General features: G+C 40.3%; 1 protein-coding gene across 2 annotated transcripts in view; it reads left to right on the top strand.

The window, feature by feature from the left end:
• Nucleotides 1-19,215, top strand: part of RELN (reelin) — a 287,656-nt gene extending 268,441 nt beyond the window's left edge. Inside the window, exons 54-65 of one of the 2 annotated variants that reach the window (XM_030480801.1) lie at nt 277-452; nt 1,724-1,830; nt 2,250-2,492; nt 2,996-3,171; nt 4,775-4,848; nt 5,636-5,797; nt 6,142-6,299; nt 7,196-7,415; nt 8,430-8,627; nt 9,021-9,119; nt 13,363-13,368; nt 18,075-19,215. In XM_030480801.1, coding sequence (XP_030336661.1) covers nt 277-452; nt 1,724-1,830; nt 2,250-2,492; nt 2,996-3,171; nt 4,775-4,848; nt 5,636-5,797; nt 6,142-6,299; nt 7,196-7,415; nt 8,430-8,627; nt 9,021-9,119; nt 13,363-13,368; nt 18,075-18,171 — 1,716 coding nt within the window. In that variant the 3' untranslated portion in view covers nt 18,172-19,215. The remainder of the gene's footprint in view (nt 1-276; nt 453-1,723; nt 1,831-2,249; nt 2,493-2,995; nt 3,172-4,774; nt 4,849-5,635; nt 5,798-6,141; nt 6,300-7,195; nt 7,416-8,429; nt 8,628-9,020; nt 9,120-13,362; nt 13,369-18,074) is intronic. The other variant, XM_030480802.1, reaches the window with a different exon arrangement.

The raw sequence follows: 19,215 nt of genomic DNA, 5'->3' as shown, positions 1-19,215 counted from the left end.
AACCCAATATACTCATTCATTTGCACATGCAAATTTTAGTGTGCTGGATTACTACCAAGTATGTTAGAACCCAGCCCTAACGTATGTTCACATTTAGCCAATTCAGTTCAAGCAGCAAAATGTCCAGCCAAAAGTGACTATGTTCAGACACCATGAAAAAAAATTCTTTCAGTGTTCATGAGCCTTCAAACATGTTTAGCTCAGTGTCAGCTGTGGTCATTACAAAGGCTTCAGATCATAATTACCTGTGCTGTATGTTAAACGCTTTACTTACAGACTTTCCTGAAAGAGCGCTTTGACAATGAAGAAATTAAACCAGATTTATGGATGTCTTTAGAAGGTGGAAATACCTGTACTGAGTGTGGGATTCTCGCAGAAGATACAACTCTCTATTTTGGAGGTGCAACTGTGAGGCAGGCTGTCACTCAAGATCTGGACCTGCGGGGGGCAAAGTAGGTCGTGTTTCTGTCATTTCAATGGGGAACTCTGTGAAACACTGACAAAGCAGCAGGTGGCAGCTTGTATCTTAGGGAATTCCTAGGACATCACAAGCACAGCACTATTTCAGGTAGACACTGATGAAGTCATGATTCTCAAGGCACTGATGCTTTCAGATGAGTCACAGAGAGCAATGCTCATGCTAGAACAGTGGAAAGGATCTGCTACGTGCAGGTAAAGCAGCAGGTCCCCTGCCCCAGGGATGTCCTGGAGTCATCGAGACACCACAGTCTCCTGGGCATCACTGTTTCCACTCCTGAAGGCACCAGCTCTGTCTCTCACTGAGTTCAGGACAACCTCTGCTGGTTGTGCTCTCTCGGGTGCCTGAACAAGACACACTTCGCTCACATGCTGTAGAAAAGAGTGACTTAACTGGAGAGCAATCGAATTATGTCAGTTTAGACAAGCTAAGGACATGATGACAACTAGAAGACAACTTCAGCATCATTTCCCTTGACTGTATGGCTTTAATGAAGCCACATACACTCACCTCTGTAATTCAGCAAGAATTAGCTGAATCACACAACCTTTCAGGAAGGAAGGGGCCTCCAGGAGTCTCTAGTCCAACCTCATGCTCAAAGACAGGTCAACACTGAATTCAGACCAGGTTGCTCAGGGCTTTGTCCTGCTGGGTCTTGAAAAATCTCCAAGATCAGAGATTCCTCAGTCTTTCTGGACAGCTTGATTCAGTGTTGAGTTACCCTCACAGTGATTTCCTCCCTCCCTGCCCCGTTACATCCAGTGCGGATGACTGTCTCCCAGACCCAGCCATCTTCTCCAGGCTGAACCAGGTGTGGCCCTGCAGCTTCTCCTCACAGAGCATCTGCTCTAGCCACAACGATTTCAGTGGCCTCCATTTACTTTTCCTCAGTTTATCAACTTATGTCCTTCACTGATGTAAGGGCACCTTGTTAACTTGTGCTGAGCTGCTTCTCCATGTGGACTCCCAGGCAACTGTTAGCAAAGCAGCTCCCAGCCAGTCAGTCCCCAGCCAGTACTATTGCAAGGGGTTATCTTTCCCAGGGGCAGGACTTTGCTGAATTTCATGAGGTCCCCATGAGAATTACCAGGCAGTGTTTTTGGAAACCTTTGTTCTCCTTGCACGTTGATGTTACTTCCTTAAAAATGATGCCATTTTAAACATTTTCAGCACATCTGCTAACAGAAAGCAAACATGGATTTGTGCAGATCTTTAACAGATGTAAACTTACACATTTACTCTTAGATTTCTGCAATACTGGGGGAGAATTGGGAGTGAAAACAACATGACAACATGCCACAGACCAACTTGCAGAAAGGAGGGAGTACTGCTAGACTATTCCATTGATGGAGGCAAGTAGATCCTGTAATTTCAGCTAAGCTACAGCCTTGTTCTCTATTCAGGCACTTCAAATAGCTGAGAAATTGACAGAGAGATCCAAAATAAGAAGATCATTTTTAATTGTAAAGTTATTTTTGTCCTTGTAAAGTTCTTTCCCCATCTAAAATTTCCATCTGTTGCTCAGCTTTCCATAATCCTCCTGCCTGATTTCAGTAATCAGTAGCTTTCAGCCGATTCAATTATTTTATGTGATTACAAAATTACTCTTGCAATGAGTACAGTTGCCAATTACCCTTAGAAGTTAATTAAGACTTGTCTATCAGAAGGCCATAGCTATTATTTTTTTGTTTCTTATTATCTTCCTTTGATTTTTTAGAAGATTCTACCATACGCTTGTTTTTATTACTAAACCTGCATCTTTTCATTCTAGGGATAACCTGGACTTTGCTTCATGAGATGGATTACCAAAAATACATCTCGGTCAGGCATGACTACATCCTCCTCCCTGAACACGCTCTGACCAACACAACCCGCTTGCGCTGGTGGCAGCCTTTCACCATCAGCAACGGGATTGTGGTTTCAGGCCTCGACCGGGCGCAGTGGGCCCTGGATAACATCCTGATCGGAGGAGCAGAGATCAACCCCAGCCAGCTGGTAGATACGTTTGATGATGGTAAGACAGGCCGTGGCAGCTAATCTGTTGTCTGGCGTTATCTTATCTAAGATAAGCCCTATGAGCTTGCAAGCAGATGTTTTCTTTTTTCATTCTGTAGACTAATGCTGTTATTATGCTATTCTTCATGCTACTGATAGGGGTGTGCAAATACATATATACATGTATATTCAGATATGTATGTCTGTGTGTATATTTATGTATATACCTATAAGAAAGGCAACATTTTTTTTATTTCAGTCCAACTAATTTCATTTAAATTCATGGTAGTAAAGTTTTATTTAATCATATTTTTTAAAAGTACTATTATTTAAACATTTTAATTACCTCTCTGGAGCTGAGGTTTTTCTTATGTCTGATAGTAGCTTACTTACTGTGTGTCATGACAGCATAAGTTTAGTGTTTATCACTAAAGTACAGTACCTAACCATTCTGTGGATTCATTACTAAGCATTGATATTTATCAAGACCATGCAGTAATTGTATTTAACTTGTCTTAATAGAAGGCACCTCTCATGAAGAAAACTGGAGTTTTTACCCCAATGCAGTCAGGACTGCAGGGTTCTGTGGAAATCCATCATTCCATCTCTACTGGCCAAATAAGAAAAAGGACAAAACACACAACATCCTGTCCTCCAGGGAGCTCATTATACAGCCAGGATACATGATGCAGTTTAAAGTAAGAAATGTTCTCTCTCTCTCTCCAAAGCAAATTATGCAGTGAAAAATCACCAAACGTGTCTCCAGAAATTATTCTTCTCCCAACTAGGATGCCCAATTTGATGAATAATTAATAATGACTTTTTATTAGAATTTAAAGGAAATTCTAAAGTGTAGGTAATGGGAACCAGAAAGGTTGCATAATGTTAAATGTCAATTATTCTGACTGTATGCTTTGGGGTTACTGAGAAGAATTGGAAGTCTAATCCCTTTTTCCTGAAATTACGGGATCATCAGATGCTGTAGGCATTATTTTCTAAGGTCAGAATACACAGCATGCAGAATATGCCATTTGCCCCTAACTCATGAATAAGTAGAAGAGGCAAAGTAGAGGCAGGCTGGAGAGGCTTATGGAAAATGCAAAAGTGCTCAAGCAAAAGTACCCCTTCTAACTACTTGTGTCATGGCAAATCACCTAAATAATCAAAGAAACACTTCTAAATATTTTACTTTGTTTTAAGGTTGAATTCTGCACAGGGCCAAAGGTGACACATAGCTGTTGTCCAGGAATGCTCTAGGCGCTTCCCCAAGCACCGCATCTTAAATAAACCAAGAATATGAAAGCAGGGTTACCAAGATAGTCACCCATTTTCTTGTTACGTTTTTTTTTCTTGCTCTTCTGTTTGACAAGACAGTTCCAGAATTTTCTGTCTTCCACTAATCAATATTTTCATCTTTTCACAACATTGTTGCCTATTTTATATTGACTGCCTAATATAATCCCTTAAGCACTGCTTCCCCCACTCACATAGCATGCCACCTTCAAGGAAACTATAAAAGAGGAGTCTGGCATGCTTTTAACTGCTGAATGCCAAGACACACACATCCCCCCCCAAGCTGCTTATTTTACTCAGCCTGTCATCTTTTTCCTCTATTTTAAAGCCAAAATTAAAATAAGCCATCAACATTTAATAGTTCATATTATTAAACTCTCATTGCAAAGTTTTTCTCATCTCACTCTCTCCTTTTCCTTCACCAGTCACAGCAAAGATTTTATTTCTAAACTAAGAACTCAGTTTAGTGCATGGCTGCCATTTGGTTTTGAAGTTCTTAAAATTTAGCTTTTTGTTACCTATTCAGTACTGTACATTGGGTACTGTAAACTTTCCACTCTAATATGACACAAATATATTTATTGTTTTAGATATTCAGAATAATTCTGTTCTTAAATTGGATTGACTTGAGGTTTATATCCACATATTTATCATTATGCATTATAAATGTCATAGGTAATTAACATGTAGTTAGATACTTCACTACCTGAAATGCCAGGGAGCTACCACATCTTTCTGTTTCAGAAGCACTGTTTAAGATATTTAATTTGAACTTTAGGAATTAGTGTTAGGATTCTATCTGACAATAACAGTAGCAATGAAGTAAAATTCATTAACTCCTATCTGAAATGCTGCACCTTTTGTTTTCCCTCCACTTTTGATGGATTTTGTCCAATATCTTTTTTACACACCCCATAAAGAAAAAAAAAAGGGGAGCAAAACTTCATTATGTATCACATTAAATGTCTACCTGACTTGTAATAGCAGCCAATATTATTTGTGCTATAGATCGTGGTCGGCTGTGAGGCAACTTCTTGTGGGGACTTGCACTCTGTGATGCTGGAGTATACGAAGGATGCCAGGTAATGACAGCAGAATACAAAGACCTAAAAAAAAAAAAAAGTATTATATTAAAAACCCAGACAGCTTTTGTTTATTAAAGCAATTACTGGCTATTCATCTTGTAGCAGGATCTGAACAAAGCCTGTGTGCAAGCACTGGGATTTGTCTACATAACTCCCATAAATGTTCTTTATAATTTATCCCAGATGTTGACAGATTCATGGCATTGAGTTTGCAGTTACAGTCATGAGCATGTTCCTGTTAAAGATGTGCTTGCAGAAAACTACATTCACAGGAAACTGTTGTTTTAGTATGATACAGGACCCACTGGGACTTACTTAACTCTGAACTGGTCTTCAGCTGGCAAACAATTAATAACACTGTCTCCTGTGTGGTCATATAGTAGTGCATTATAATTTGTGAAGGTGCGTTCTGTGCTAAACGGACTGTAGGGGAACATGAAGCAATTCTGTTGGGACTTTTCTGAACACCGCGAGAGAGACTAAGGAACAGACTCCTCATCAGATCCTTCTGTCATGCCAATCCTGATGAGCTCTGGGTGCGACTCTGCTGTGTGTACCACCCTCAAGGGCTTCACAGCACTCAAACCTGGTGCTAGAAAGTCCTCCCTGGCTGCAGCAGTGCTTCAGCCTCTCACCTTTTGTCTATTTATTTGTGTCTACAGAGCGAGCATGAAAACTATTGCTGACAATCTCTTGGGTTTAGTAAAACAGGCAATGCCATGACCTGTTCTCTTTCAATATTTTTTCAGTTGTTCTAAATCATTTTTTTATTTGTTTCCTACAGGACAGACTCATGGCAGCTTGTCCAGACACACTGTCTTCCTTCCTCATCTAATAGCATTGGTTGCTCCCCATTTCAATTCCACGAAGCTACCATCTATAACTCTGTCAACAGCTCCATGTGGAGAAGAATAACTATCCAGCTGCCTGATCATGTCTCATCCAGGTAGGTTACTGAAAGGCCAGCTCGCTGTGGACCTATAAAGTGTCAGCTGTCCTGCTGGCACTGTTCGCTTGGAACAACTGGTGACTTAAAAATGCTTCTTTATTGCTAGATTTAAATCGGATACATAATTCATGTTTTTCAGAATGATTTTTGTTAACAGAAGTGGCTACTGCCAGCGACATAGCAGCCACCCATTCAGTGTGGGTCTTTCCAGTTATTGAAGTCACAGCCCCTTCACACGACATTTTTCATTACATCTGCTGCTGGTGTATTTGAACGTCACTGAACAGATGTGTTTAATTGCTAGATATTGTAACACTGTGTTTGGATTTTGGTATTTGCAGTGCAACTCAGTTCAGGTGGATTCAGAAGGGAGAAGAACTAGAGAAACAAAGCTGGGCGATTGACCACGTGTACATCGGGGAAGCATGCCCTAAGCTCTGCAGTGGCCATGGGTATTGCACGACTGGAGCCGTTTGCATTTGTGATGAAGGATACCAAGGTTTCGTTTCTTTAAGTTCTTTCTTATACATCTGCTGCAGTCTAATCTAGCTCAAAATTAACCACAAAGAGTGATATATCATGTCTAAATTCATCACTGGATGGCTTGAGTAACAAATTGTAAATTAATAATTTGCCAGAGCTGCAAGTAACAATTCTTCCCTTCCTTTAGTCTTTCTACTAAGGAAAGACTACTGAGTCAGTGGTCTTTCCTGTCTGCACTGTATGTAAAGCTCATGTAGCCTTCAGTGAAGGCAGAATGTGGCTACCTGCCCACCCAGAAATGGCTTTCACCCCTTTACTCCTTCCAAGGGTGCACTCAGTCCCAGGAGATGTGTACATGGAATCCAGATGTTGGCAACTGGCGCCTGTAATGGACTCAGTTCTATGTCATAGAACACTATGACAGAGCATTTATTCTAATCCCTCAGTGCAGCTAAGCACATGCCTAATGGTACTTGAGTGCCCTTGTTAAATTCCAAGTGCTTTGTGGGAGTAGAGCCAGTGTTTATTGTCTTTCCAGAGTCTCATAACTTTATAAGATTGGATCCCTCCCTGGCTTATTATTATTATTATTGTTATTATTATTATTATTATATTTCCCTTCAACTGGCAATTTCAGGTATCTCATATAGGCATCAATGCAAAATAGGAGAAACCATATTGCAGTTCTTGAAGTTATACTCCTGTAAAAATTAAGACTCACAGCCTCAAGTTTCTAAAAATGAATGCTGTACAGCAATATGCACATTATTAATGGATCTGCTGGCATACTCAGCCTGTAGTCACACTGTATATTGGGCCACAACCTTGAATGGAATTACAATGAACTGTAACTCAATTTTATCAATTCTTTTGATTTTTGTGTGGTTTATAACTTCACTGTGTCATTTCTAGGTGATGATTGCTCTGGTTTTAGCCACGACCTCCCCAGTTATATTAAAGATAATTTTGAATCCGAAAGAGTCACTGAAATAAACTGGGAAACTATTCAGGGGGGAGTGATCGGGAATGGATGTGGACAGTTGGCACCCTATGCCCACGGAGATTCACTCTATTTTAATGGATGTCAAATACGACAAGCAGTGACTAAGCCTCTGGATCTCACCCGAGCAAGGTAATACTTCGAGCATAAAATGCTTTTTTAGCAGCTCATGAGAAAGGAAACTCTTCATATATTCATGTAGCCATGTGGGCCAGTACTGATGAGGGTGGACTGACCTGGCTGTACCATGCAGTCAGATGTGGCTGGCAGATAAACATTAGGGTTGGCAAAATACTTTGTGACTTCCATTTGGGAGATGGAGAGTCAGGAGAAAACGGTGTCAGATGAAAAGGTCAGATGTTTTGTCATGCCCAACAGAGCACTGTCTAGTAAGCCAGCACTGACAATGAAGCCATTGGCAAAGACTGGACACCAGACTGTCTGGGCCAGTGCCTGATCTGATAAGACAAATCCCATGTTTGTATGTGCCTCCACAATGGTTATGACTGAAGATGCTATTAGTAATTACAGACTCATTTTTCCGTTTCAGTTGTCAAATAGAATTACACTCACCTAGCAATGAACAGGAGTATCTTTTTCATTTGTTGAGCCTCTTTGGCCATGGAAAACCAAATACAACCAGCCTGTGCTGGCTCTTAACAGAGTGGCAGCTCTCTGGACTGGTTTATATTTAGCTGTCTAAAGCAAGATTAGAAACAGGATGAATTGGCAAATGGGCCAGATATAAATTAGGCTCTTCCTTTCTTATTCGAACACGCACCTATCTTTTTGGCACTTTATTATATTCAACCTTTATTTGCCTGCCCCTTTTTTTTTTTTAAAGTTTTTTATACACTCATTTGCATGTTTATATTGTTTATCTATCTCAGTTTTGTGCAGATACATTGTAAAATTGCATCTATTGCCTCCAGCTCTATAGCAATGTTATACATAGTAAACTATTGCTTTGAAAGGGGAACTGTGTTTTAGAGATGTGAGAACAGTTTATTTTGCATGTTAAAAGTAATGATTCTTGAGGATGCTCAAAGTTTTAATAAGGTAACTGCAATAAACCTGGAAGTGCTATTGTTTCTGTTTGAAAATTTTTTGTATATTGAAAATACCTTTTCTCTCTGTGTTTTACAGCAAGATCATGTTTGTTTTGCAAATTGGAAGCATTTCACAAACAGACAGTTGCAATACCAATCTGAGTGATCCCAACACTGTAGACAAGGCAGTGCTCCTCCAGTACAGTGTAAATAATGGAATTACATGGCAAGTAATTGCACAGCATCAGCCAAAGGACTTTATACAAGCCCAAAGAGTGTCTTATAATGTTCCCCTGTGAGTACCCAGTCACATTTCATTACCTTTAAGTGCAGAAGATATATTTCTGCAAAGAATCTATCTTGGCATCACTGTGCAAGTAAAAAGGTTGATGAGAGGGTAAACGAAGAAAACTTAAGGGGAAGGCTGATTAAGAAATTCCAGCCTAATGTTTATCAATATACTTGAAAGAAAAACAGGATACTTGTTTTAAAGATATGATAAAAAAATAATCCTCCTTTTCTGTGTTCATTTTTCAGCATTAAATGTTTTGCATGTACAGTGTGTTGATATTCAGTGGTGTAGAAATAATGCTTTGACTTTGCTCTCTGTTCTGTTGGGGGGTAGATAGGGATGTGCAAAACACCGATAGTCTGGAGCTCTCACAGGCTCTTGTGTTTGTGACAACAGGGAGGCACGAATGAAGGGAGTCTTACTGCGCTGGTGGCAGCCCCGTCACAATGGAACAGGTCATGATCAGTGGGCTTTGGACCACGTAGAAGTCGTCCTGTGAGTATCAGCTTCACCTCATCCCACCCCATCTCAGAAAGCACTGAAATTCCTCCAGCATGGCATGAGTGTTAAACTCAGTAAGAATCATTGTGGCCCAGGGAATCCTTTGAGGACCAGTCTTTGCTAATGCTCTGCCCTGACTGTAACTGTCAGCGGTTAAGACAGCCACAAATAAGTGGCACAGCAGGGGTATGCGTTGTGCATCATGGAAAAATGCAGGAGGGAAAGTGGGGCTTTATCACCACCAAGTATTGGTGTAATACCAGCAATGACTGAAAAAAATACTGTGCTGGGACATAAGAAAGGATGTTCCTGTTCAACACTGTGCTGCCATGTAAGGCTGATTTATATCCTTTCAAAGATACAAGAGTCTGCTGTATTGCTCTTTCCACAAAGTAATGTTGTTGTGCCTCTGAAAACTTTGCATTAGCAACTAATGCCTTATTCATTTCCTTTTTTTAGTAAGAAGGATACTGTTCAGAAACAGGGTTCACTATATCAGGTTCCTATGGTCCGAGCTCTATATTCATCCCCTTGTCAAGATTTTACCAAGTAAAGTGTCTGCACCCTCCTGATTCTCCCATTCTTGAGATGGGTGTCGCTGGCAGCTAACCCGTTTTTCCTGTGTTACATCACGAAGAGATGACCTGCTTTTTCTCTAACAATTTAGTTCCAGTAGAAGTGAAATGCTAGTGGCTTCCCAGGCGGGAACTCATCGCTGACAGTGATTGGCAGAGAGAGGCGTGCCTGCTCCGTAGATAGGTTCAAACGTTCCTTTTATTGAACAATTTAAGAACCAGCAATGAAGAAATTAGTTTTGGATAACCTCCAGACTGTGTAATTATAACCATGAGGTTTCTGAATAGCAGAGACACTACAAGTAATGTTTTGTAACAGTAGCGGAGTCAATTATCTGACTGCTAGCTAGCCCTGTTCTTTCCACCCAGAAGCACCAGCTTGCATGGCACTCATATCAATCCCAAATCAATCTGGTCCCAACACTGAGTTAATTGTACATGTTCTGCTGCTTTCACACACCTTGCTGGGCTCTGCTTCCATAACATTATGTATAAAACTTGAAGGAGCAGAGGGACGGATGTGATTCCTGGCTTAGTTAATCAATGGCTGTACAATGCTGCATTAGGAATGACATGGAAGAGTATGAACCTGCAGGAGGTTCACAGTGTTTAGAAAACCCTGGAAAAGGGAACTGGTAGTTCTGAAATATTCCCATGTTCTTCTACCTTGCAATTAAAAATAAAAAAGAAAAAGAAAAAAATCAGGTCAAAAAAAAAATAGAGCATTAACCCAAGCATTGAATTAGGGTGTATAAGTAGGAATAGGACAGATCTTTAAAAAAGCAATTCTTGGGCTGAAATATGGAGAACTTCCTTAACAATGAGATCTGCAGGTTGTAGACTAGACACACAAGTTGACTGATGAGAAGTCAGTCATATGGGATATATTATACTAGAATGCAGACAGCAATGGAAATGCTACAGCAAGTAATCACACCTTACCTAGAGAAGGAACTAGATGGGCAGACAGTGCCGCCTCCCTTCTCTTTTCTCTTGTTAAAGAGCTTTAATGCTCTTCTGAATGTTGGCCAAAATATCAGGCTAGAGATAGAGAGTTTCCGCCCTGTTCAAGTGACACCTGGTACAACCCACAGAGTAAGACAGACTCGACCAGACAGATATATCCGTTACCAAGTCCTGTGAAATGCAGTGCCATGACAGCCTATTTCCTAAAGGCCAGATGTAGAGTTCTGCTCCCTGCTAACTACAACATGTGAAACGTGCTGCTCTCAGAAAAGGCAAGATTACCTGCTGTGGCGCATCTGGTTCATATGCTGGCATGCGCTTAGACCTGACAGGTGGCTTCGACCCCTCTGTTTTGTTTAAGTTCTATCTGTACCTGCTAATTCATCAAAATATTCTGTAGGCCTCTTAAATTTTATTTGCAAGTAACCTGCAAAGGGTTTGATAAAGCCTTTGGAAGGCTTTCTGAAAGGAGGCACACTGTTCCTTGTCGATAGATACTCTCACCTAGGTTTTCCTTTAGCTCTGCTGTTTCACTCGGCCACCTCACACCAGTCACTTTACCCCCAGAACTTGAGTTTCTTCACCTGTAAAATGATGAAGCCACTTGGGCACCTCCACGGAGTGCTTCCCAGCATACAGAAGGGAGCCTGGATCAGTGTCCGTTAGCACTAATCCTGGATGATCCTGCACACACCAGGGATTCACACCATGAATACTAGGGATAGGATTTTGCTTTAATTCTTAATATTCTTCATTCTCCAATGAAGTGCACAGAAACCTTGCCTGTCCCTGGGGAGAGCAAATCACCTTACCTGGGCAGCAATCTGGCAAGAGGTGAGGAGACAGCATCCCTTGAACAGACTAAGGGCTGCAGTAAGCGGGCAAGCAGGGAAAGCACCTGCCACCTGGGAGAGCTGGTCTGTAGGGATGTAGCACAACTAAGGGTTTATTTCCCATCCAATATGGGGGATGCCCCTGCTGCTCCTTACAGTGCTCACCTCAGGGACAAATCTGTGAATACCTGCTTTCATGTTTCTACTCTTCTGAGCAATCCAAAGGTTCAAAATTCATTCTGCCACAGGCCCAGCTGCCAAGCCATAGTGCAGACAGCACTTACAGCTGATGCACAGCCAGGGTCATGCCACTCTGCTCAGTCCAGTTGATTTCTGAGTCGAGGACCACCATCCTCTCACCAGCAAACACATTTTCAGGGTGCAATTTCTTTGTTTCCTTTCATTCCCAAGCTAGTTTGTCAGAGGAAAAAAATTACCCGCCAATTATACATGCATGCAAAATACCTGGCAGTGATAAGAAAGGCCAAAGATGAATGTTTTTGTATGTTACTTAAAAACATTCCACTTTTGAATGAATTATTTTAATTACTCAGTAGCAGTATCATTAAGACTGATGCAGCTGCAAATGGTGCTCAAATTGAGCACCTCTTTTGAATAAGTGAAACACAATACCTGCTTTACTATGTTAGACATTAAATTGATCTTGCCAGCGAACTACTTGTCAACTTATTTTAACAATGGGTGATGTTGGTCCTGTGGTGGGGAGAGGATACTAGTTGTCAAGTTGTCCAGTCCCTTTTAAAGCTAGTGCTTATTATTCCTCATTAGTGCAGCATTTTCTCTCTATTCATAAGGAAAGCTTTGGGCATAACTCTCACATGTTCCATGTGGCTCTTCTTAGGATAAAAAAGTATTTTACCCTAGACCTAACAGTGTTTTTCTGTGCCCCTGCACTTCTGCCCTAAGAAAAGCCCATGTCCAACTCTGCATTTCATTTGCACATTGTTTTTCTCTGGAAGCACAGCTCTCAGCCTGTCTGCTGCACAGACACCACGCACTTTTTTGCATGTGCATTTGGAACTGCTATTTCTTCATGTGCAGGGCAGGCCCTTACAAACTGCTCATAAACTCAATTCTGGTCAAAGGTATTGAGAACTAAAGAGTAATGATAAGCTGAATACTAAGGGTCTCATGCTGCTTTCTTTGCACCCCAAAACTCATTATGTGATCGAAAGGAATTTGAGTTCTGCAAGGAATGCAAGAAATATTCTCCCCACCTACTTCTTTATGGTTAACTGTTGCATAACAGAACAAATCCCTCCATAGCCATCACTCCATGCTCTTCATTGTCAAGATATTACCATTTTTTTGGCACAAATGATTTAGTGAGAAATTATGTTGCAGTTGCTGCAAAGAATGTTATCCTTATTTTGCAACATTAAAATACAAATTATACGTTGTAGTTCTAACAACAAGTGCTCATGTAGAAAAGCATTTTCATCTGCTTCATTGTTTCAGTAAAAAGCAATAATTTGAAAAATGCATTTAAATTGAAGTATCAACACAGTTATGATAAACAACAGAAATAGTACAAACATTAGGTAATGATCTGAATATTTACAACATTTATGCCAAATTCAATACGACGTGGTCTGTGCTTTTATGATGTTTTTATTATGTCTAAAAAGTGCATGCTGAATTTTATTAAAAAAATATACAAACATTGATTTGAAATGTAAGGAAATAATTTGTTCAATTTTTATTTTCAAAAGAGATGAAAAGTCCTATATTGCCTCTAAACCTCATCAGGGTTTTATGACTAATCACAGTGCTGCATGCATTGAAAGGCATTTTCTAACTTGTGTTGTATTTCATTGTTTGCTGTCATTGGTTTTACACTAGAATAAGGTAAGTACTTTCCCTGAATCACTAGCAAATATATGTTTCTGTTACAGCTACAGCTCTTTCACAAAGTTTTGTCAATAATGAGTTGGTGGAAAATCACTTGTACTCTCAGAGATGTGCCACGTAGCTCTTGAGGGCCCTGATCCTGCAGCTCTTCCCCAGGGAGCACTGGGGGAAGTTAAACTTAGCAGAAAGTGTTCAGCAGATTACCCCATCCCACAGTGGGAATTTCACTGAGGCTGCGGTGAGAAGGATTTCTCCTGTGGTGCAGCGAGACCCAATGGAGGGCACCTAGTGCGTTGCATGGGTGACCTCTCAGCTCCAAGGGGGAATTCCCACTTTTTAATGACCACAGAGGTGAACCCACAGCCAAGCAGTGTGTATCAGTGAACCTGCATGGTGGCATAGCCCCTTAGACACACAGTGTCTCTCCAGTAGTTCTTTGAATTTTTCTTTTAATCTTTCTAGTTTCTTATAACTCTGCTGCTTTGTACTGTTGCAGTTAATAGGTACCACTAACCAACATAGTTACTGAGCTCTGGATTTAAATCTTGACCTCACTGGAGCAAAAAAACACTTCTCATTGATATGAGCCATCAGGACTTTAGTCAGAGCACATCACATTTATCATTATAGTACTCCCCTGACAAAGCGTTTGTAGTTCAGCCTCAAAACTTACCCCAAGGCTAGTCCTGAGACGCAGCTTTTGCTGTTTTCTAAGGCTTTGTTCGTGTTTCATCTTGTTATCCAAACGTTTTTGTTTCTATGTGGTTCCTATTGTGCCCTGTCAATTAAAAATAAAAACACAGATATAATGAATGACTTTAATATATACTGGGGTTTTTTTACCACTTATTTTTCATTCCATTTCGCCATGTTCTATGTTCAAAAATTCAAAAAAAGAAAACAATAGCAAAAGTATGGTAAAGCCTTTCATCAGTCTGTGAAAATACAAATTCAATTTGTTATTAATAGTATTGAAAGCATTCTTAAATCCACCAAATGCAGAAATGTGTAAGTACTCCTGCAAACTACATTACATATTTCTTATCATGATCTTATAGATCACTGTTCATCTGTCTTATACAGTGCTTGCCTCCTGCCAATATATAGAATTCAGAAAAATAAATATATACATTCTCTGATTTTGTGAATACCAGACTATACATACTATACAATATGATGCTACAATACATAGGGTATTATAGTACATACTTACCTATAATACATACTTACCTGTAGCAAGAGCGAAAATCATACCACTTTCTATAGCAGGCATGAAGTTTTTATGTGGCATACCAGTAGTTGGAAAGTCTATCTCAGACATTGGTGGGGACAAGTTTAAACCATGTCAATACAAGTTAAAAAAATAAGTTCTTGAGAATTCAGATTTCTCTTATTTTTCACACATTGCACTGCTCCAGTGGTCAGTGAGAGACATAAATATATGTTGTTCTGTAACTTGTTGATCGTCTTATAAAATAACAAAGCAGAATATATATAAAAGAATCATATATAACAAAGAAGATATATATTAAAAAAATAACAAGTAAATCTCTTTAGTCATCAGGTTACCCTTTCTTTGTTCCTTTTTCCAATTCTTTCTTCTTTTTTTTTTTTTTTCTTATTTTAAACATCTTCATCATGACTTTAAGGCCGGATACAAAATGGTTAGACATTTGAAGTGAAATAGAGGCGAGGTGCACCTATCAGTGTGCAAAAAGAGCCTTGAAAACTTCTGTTGAGCTGTTGTTGAATGTGAGCAGACCAACGGCAGGAAGGAAATGGGGGAATGTGGAGGCGCCTGGGCCATGAACTGTAGCTCAGTGTGTGCCCTGGCTGCCCGTGTCTTGCCCAAGCTGAGGCTCTCACAGCCAAGCTCAGTCCTAAATTTAACCAGGTCCAGAAACAGCAATTTTTTCAGCCAAACACATTGATAGGCTCTGTTTGGTCCCATGTACCTACAGCAAGGCCACTCAGTTTTGGGCTGTGCTTTCTCCCATGTCCCTGTCTCCTGTATTTCGGCTGCAGAGCAGCCTTATCCCAGCAGATAGGTGCTCCATCCTCACTTCATGGTTAGGATGTTCTCTAGACAGGTGGGATGTAACCTTGAAGGCCCTGTGCCTAAGGAACCACCCACTTACCAGGCAATGGGAATTAAAGGGAAGGCAAGATTAAGACCTCCTTCAAGCCTCATGACAATGGCAGCCACATTCAGAAGCAGGTTCAGGGTCGTGATTTCCCTCCTGCCTTCCTCGGTGAGGCACTTGGCACTAGACTGAGTGTGATGTTCCACTGAGGTGACTACAGGACCAGAATAAAGACTGGTCTTCAGTGCTTCTTTGCACCTGAGCTACCAAGTGGCATTAAAACTATATAAAGCTGTCTCACACAAAACTCTCACAAACACAGACCTTTCCTTTTCACTTGAAGAAGTCAGGTGAAACTCAAGACAAGTCAATCCAAAACATTAGCCCTGCTCTCAATCACCAAATACTCTAGAGTGCCAAAAGTCATGCTGAGTGTAGATCTGCTTGCTTTCACTGTCACCAGGAGCTGGTCTTTGTTTCATTCTTGTATGTACGTTCCAGTGGCAAAAAAAAAAGAAAAATAATTAAAAATTTGCAAAGCCTTGGAAAACCAGTTGGGAAGCAACTTGGATTTGCTTAGGGGTTTATAATTTAGATTTGGACACAACTGCTTTTATTCCGTTTAGTCAATTGTGTTCTAGATTAGCTGTTGAAAAGGGTATAATTTTGTTATACAGGTTTTTTTAGATTAAATTAGCATACTGCAGCAAAAGATAGCTTTGCAGGATCATATGTATTTTGCAAAGCATGCAATTATCCCTTTTTCCTAAGGGCCACATTCACTAAAAATAAGCTTATGCACTAGAAAGGAAAGTATGACTGGTATGAGTATTTACTTCTTACCCACAGAGAAAACTCACAAGTGAAAACCTGCCTTGGTTTCAATGGGAGATTTGTTCACTGCAATGCCTACTGTAAGCCTTTACTTCACAGATCACCTTTAAAATCTTATGGGCTTTTTGGTTTGGAGGGTCCTGGTACCATCCAGTCAACTGGAGTACAGAGACTTAGGCCAGGCATCCTTCTCCCACTGCAAGCTAGAAAGTACAAGGTCCTAAGTAGGTAGGGAGGGTTACGATGAGTCAGGAATAAATCTAAGACTGCGCAGATTCATTACAGTTTTTCAGCTCCTTTTCCCTGGAAACCAAAAGAAAGTTTGGCCACGCAGTCACCAGCAGTTCCTCCTGGGTGAAGCTCCTTACACCCATTGGAATTGTCTTTGAGGTCTACATGGTTAAAGCTGTGCTCCAGTCTCTTAAAGAAGCTGCATCCTCTGACTGCCTCTGTGGGAGTATCTCATATGCTATTTTTCCATGTGGAGAAAGGGGTTAGGTGGCTCTAAGAACTAGAGTCTGGCAGCAGTATGTGATACTATTTTTATTTTTAAAAGTAGTTCCATAGTCAAAAGGTCTTTCCTGTGCTCTGGGACTCTACAGCGCAGAGTGCAAGAGTCACTGCCTCTCATAGCAATGTTTCAGCTGCTTTACACATCTGGCCAACTGCACTGCAAGTTGCAGGTCTGAAAGGAGACATCCTTTATCAGAACTTCACAATACACAAACCTTTTCATTCTCATGTAATTCTGAATGCAGTTTGGTTGTAGATCTCTGTAGACCTGTATTTGTGTGCATGTGCTAGGGGTTTGGGTAGGAATATAAACAGATCAAGAAAAGGCATAGCCAGACAAAGCTCTGTGGCTGTTCTGCAGTCCTGTGCCATAGTAGAGGCAGTGGGATGTAGAGGGTCTGTGGTGCTGCACATGCAGTTCTCTCCAAGGTGTATGCAAAGTCTATCTAGGCCAAAAGTTGACTCACAAGGATGCTACAGCTCCTTTTCCAAAAGGAAAAGGAAATTCGGAAACTGAAGGTGAGAACCAGTCCTTAGCAGTTAGATGGGTTTCAGGTACCAAAGTCCCAGACAGCCATGTAATCCACCACTGCCCTCATAGTTCTTTCTTCCCTCGATGGGAGAAGTAGAAACCTATGTTAGGTGTGATGGGTCTTGTCCTTTAGGTAGGTCTTCTGAACAAATGTCCCTTCTTCAACTAGACTGCAGTCAGGCTCTCTTGCTTGGTCTCCTTTCAGACATGGTGATGCTTATTTCTGAGATCTTCCTTTAATTTTGGAGGGGTTGTATATGGGAGGGAATCATTAAATCTGCATAAAAGTATTGTACTTCACTTCCTATATGGTAAGAGGGGAAGATAATGGAGTAAAGCTTTTCATCTGTTCTCAAGATAAAGCAGTTAATGGAAGACAGAAGGATAACTGGAATACAAAACCATTGTAGACAAATGCCCTGTATTGAAAAAGGGTATGAAGTGCATACAGCTTTAGTGAATCTGGCCCTAGGCAGCTCAAGTTTTCATTAGCTGAAACCTCTTAACCTTTCCCTAAAATTATGAACTGTAAATAAATAAAGCAAAGTGGGACAGATTCTCAGTTGCCTTGTACCTTGCTGTTGTACAAACAGTGCTCCTCATGCCACTGTACACAGGCCTGAAAGGTCATGCAAGGACAAAGAAGAATCTGCCCCCCTAGCTCACTGCTCCAAAAGAATTTAAAGTACATATCAAAGACGCTGACACTCTTCTCTTCCCCTGCCCTTTGGTTTTAACAGCACTCGCAAACAAAATTACATGATGAATTTTTCACGGCAACATGGGCTCAGGCATTTCTACAACAGAAGACGAAGGTCACTTAGACGATATCCATGAAGAAACGAGAAATTTATTTTTTTTCCTCCCAACATGTGATGTGTTGCTTTCCATTCTTTAAATCTAGCACTGCGTCTGGTATCAGGACTTATCTGCAACTGGCTGGATGAATAACTGAAAGCCTTTCTCAAGACAGAGTGCACACCACTTTTTCGCACTGTGAACTAATGAGAAGTGACTTATTTTCTCATAGGTAAATGTTTCAATGTTGATGTGTCTGTGAAAATTGTGATCTGTTGTAATATCAGTTACAGTGGCAGTATTGGAAGTAAGCAACTAATTCTGTTTAACAGGAAAAAAAGTTGAAGCACAAAGACTTTTCAGATTTTACGTTTAAAAAAACCTACATACTAAGTACAGAATTTAACATTCTTTGTCACGTAGGTATTTAAGTGCACTGTATTTCAGCTCTGTGTCATTTTATATGATTAAGTTATCATTGTTTGTCCTCTCTGTATTATCTTCTACAACACGACGCATTGGCACTGTATTTACTTGTTTTGTTGTTGTAATATTTTTGCTGCTGATTTTTGGGCTATTTACCTTCCAACAAAATGTATTAAAAAAAAAATTCAAAGTACCTAATCCAGAAGATAACTGCAAAAGTAGTTGTAAAGGCACTGATATCCTTCAGTCTTATTCTTTGAAATGTCTGTTGGTTAGCATTGTTTTGTGGATAAAAAAAGAATGCTTGACATTAAATTTTTTTCTACTAAGGAGCTGTGGAGGAAGCCCCAAACAGAAGTTCCCAATTCCCTGTCTAAATGTAGTCAGTTCTCTGCAACTGATTTACTTACAGTAACTGCCATTTGGTGTCTGTAGTAATGAAGTGATTTGTAAACAGTGAACGTTTCATCGTGTTCTCTTTGGTGTTTGTTTCTATTGCGGGTCATGTTTGTATCTTCTGATAAAGTTGTATCTACACCAGCAACGTTATAATGCCCCTATAGCCCTAAACTGTCTATTAGCATAAATAAAATGCTTCACTTTATGGTGAATCAAGCTAAAGATCCATGCTTCAATAAAAATAATGTCAACAAAGAA

This window comes from Strigops habroptila, chromosome 3 (genome assembly GCF_004027225.2).
Source record: "Strigops habroptila isolate Jane chromosome 3, bStrHab1.2.pri, whole genome shotgun sequence".
Lineage (NCBI taxonomy): Eukaryota > Metazoa > Chordata > Aves > Psittaciformes > Psittacidae > Strigops > Strigops habroptila.
The sequence above is the reverse complement of the archived record's forward strand: the minus strand, read 5'-3'. Positions and strand labels throughout refer to the sequence as shown.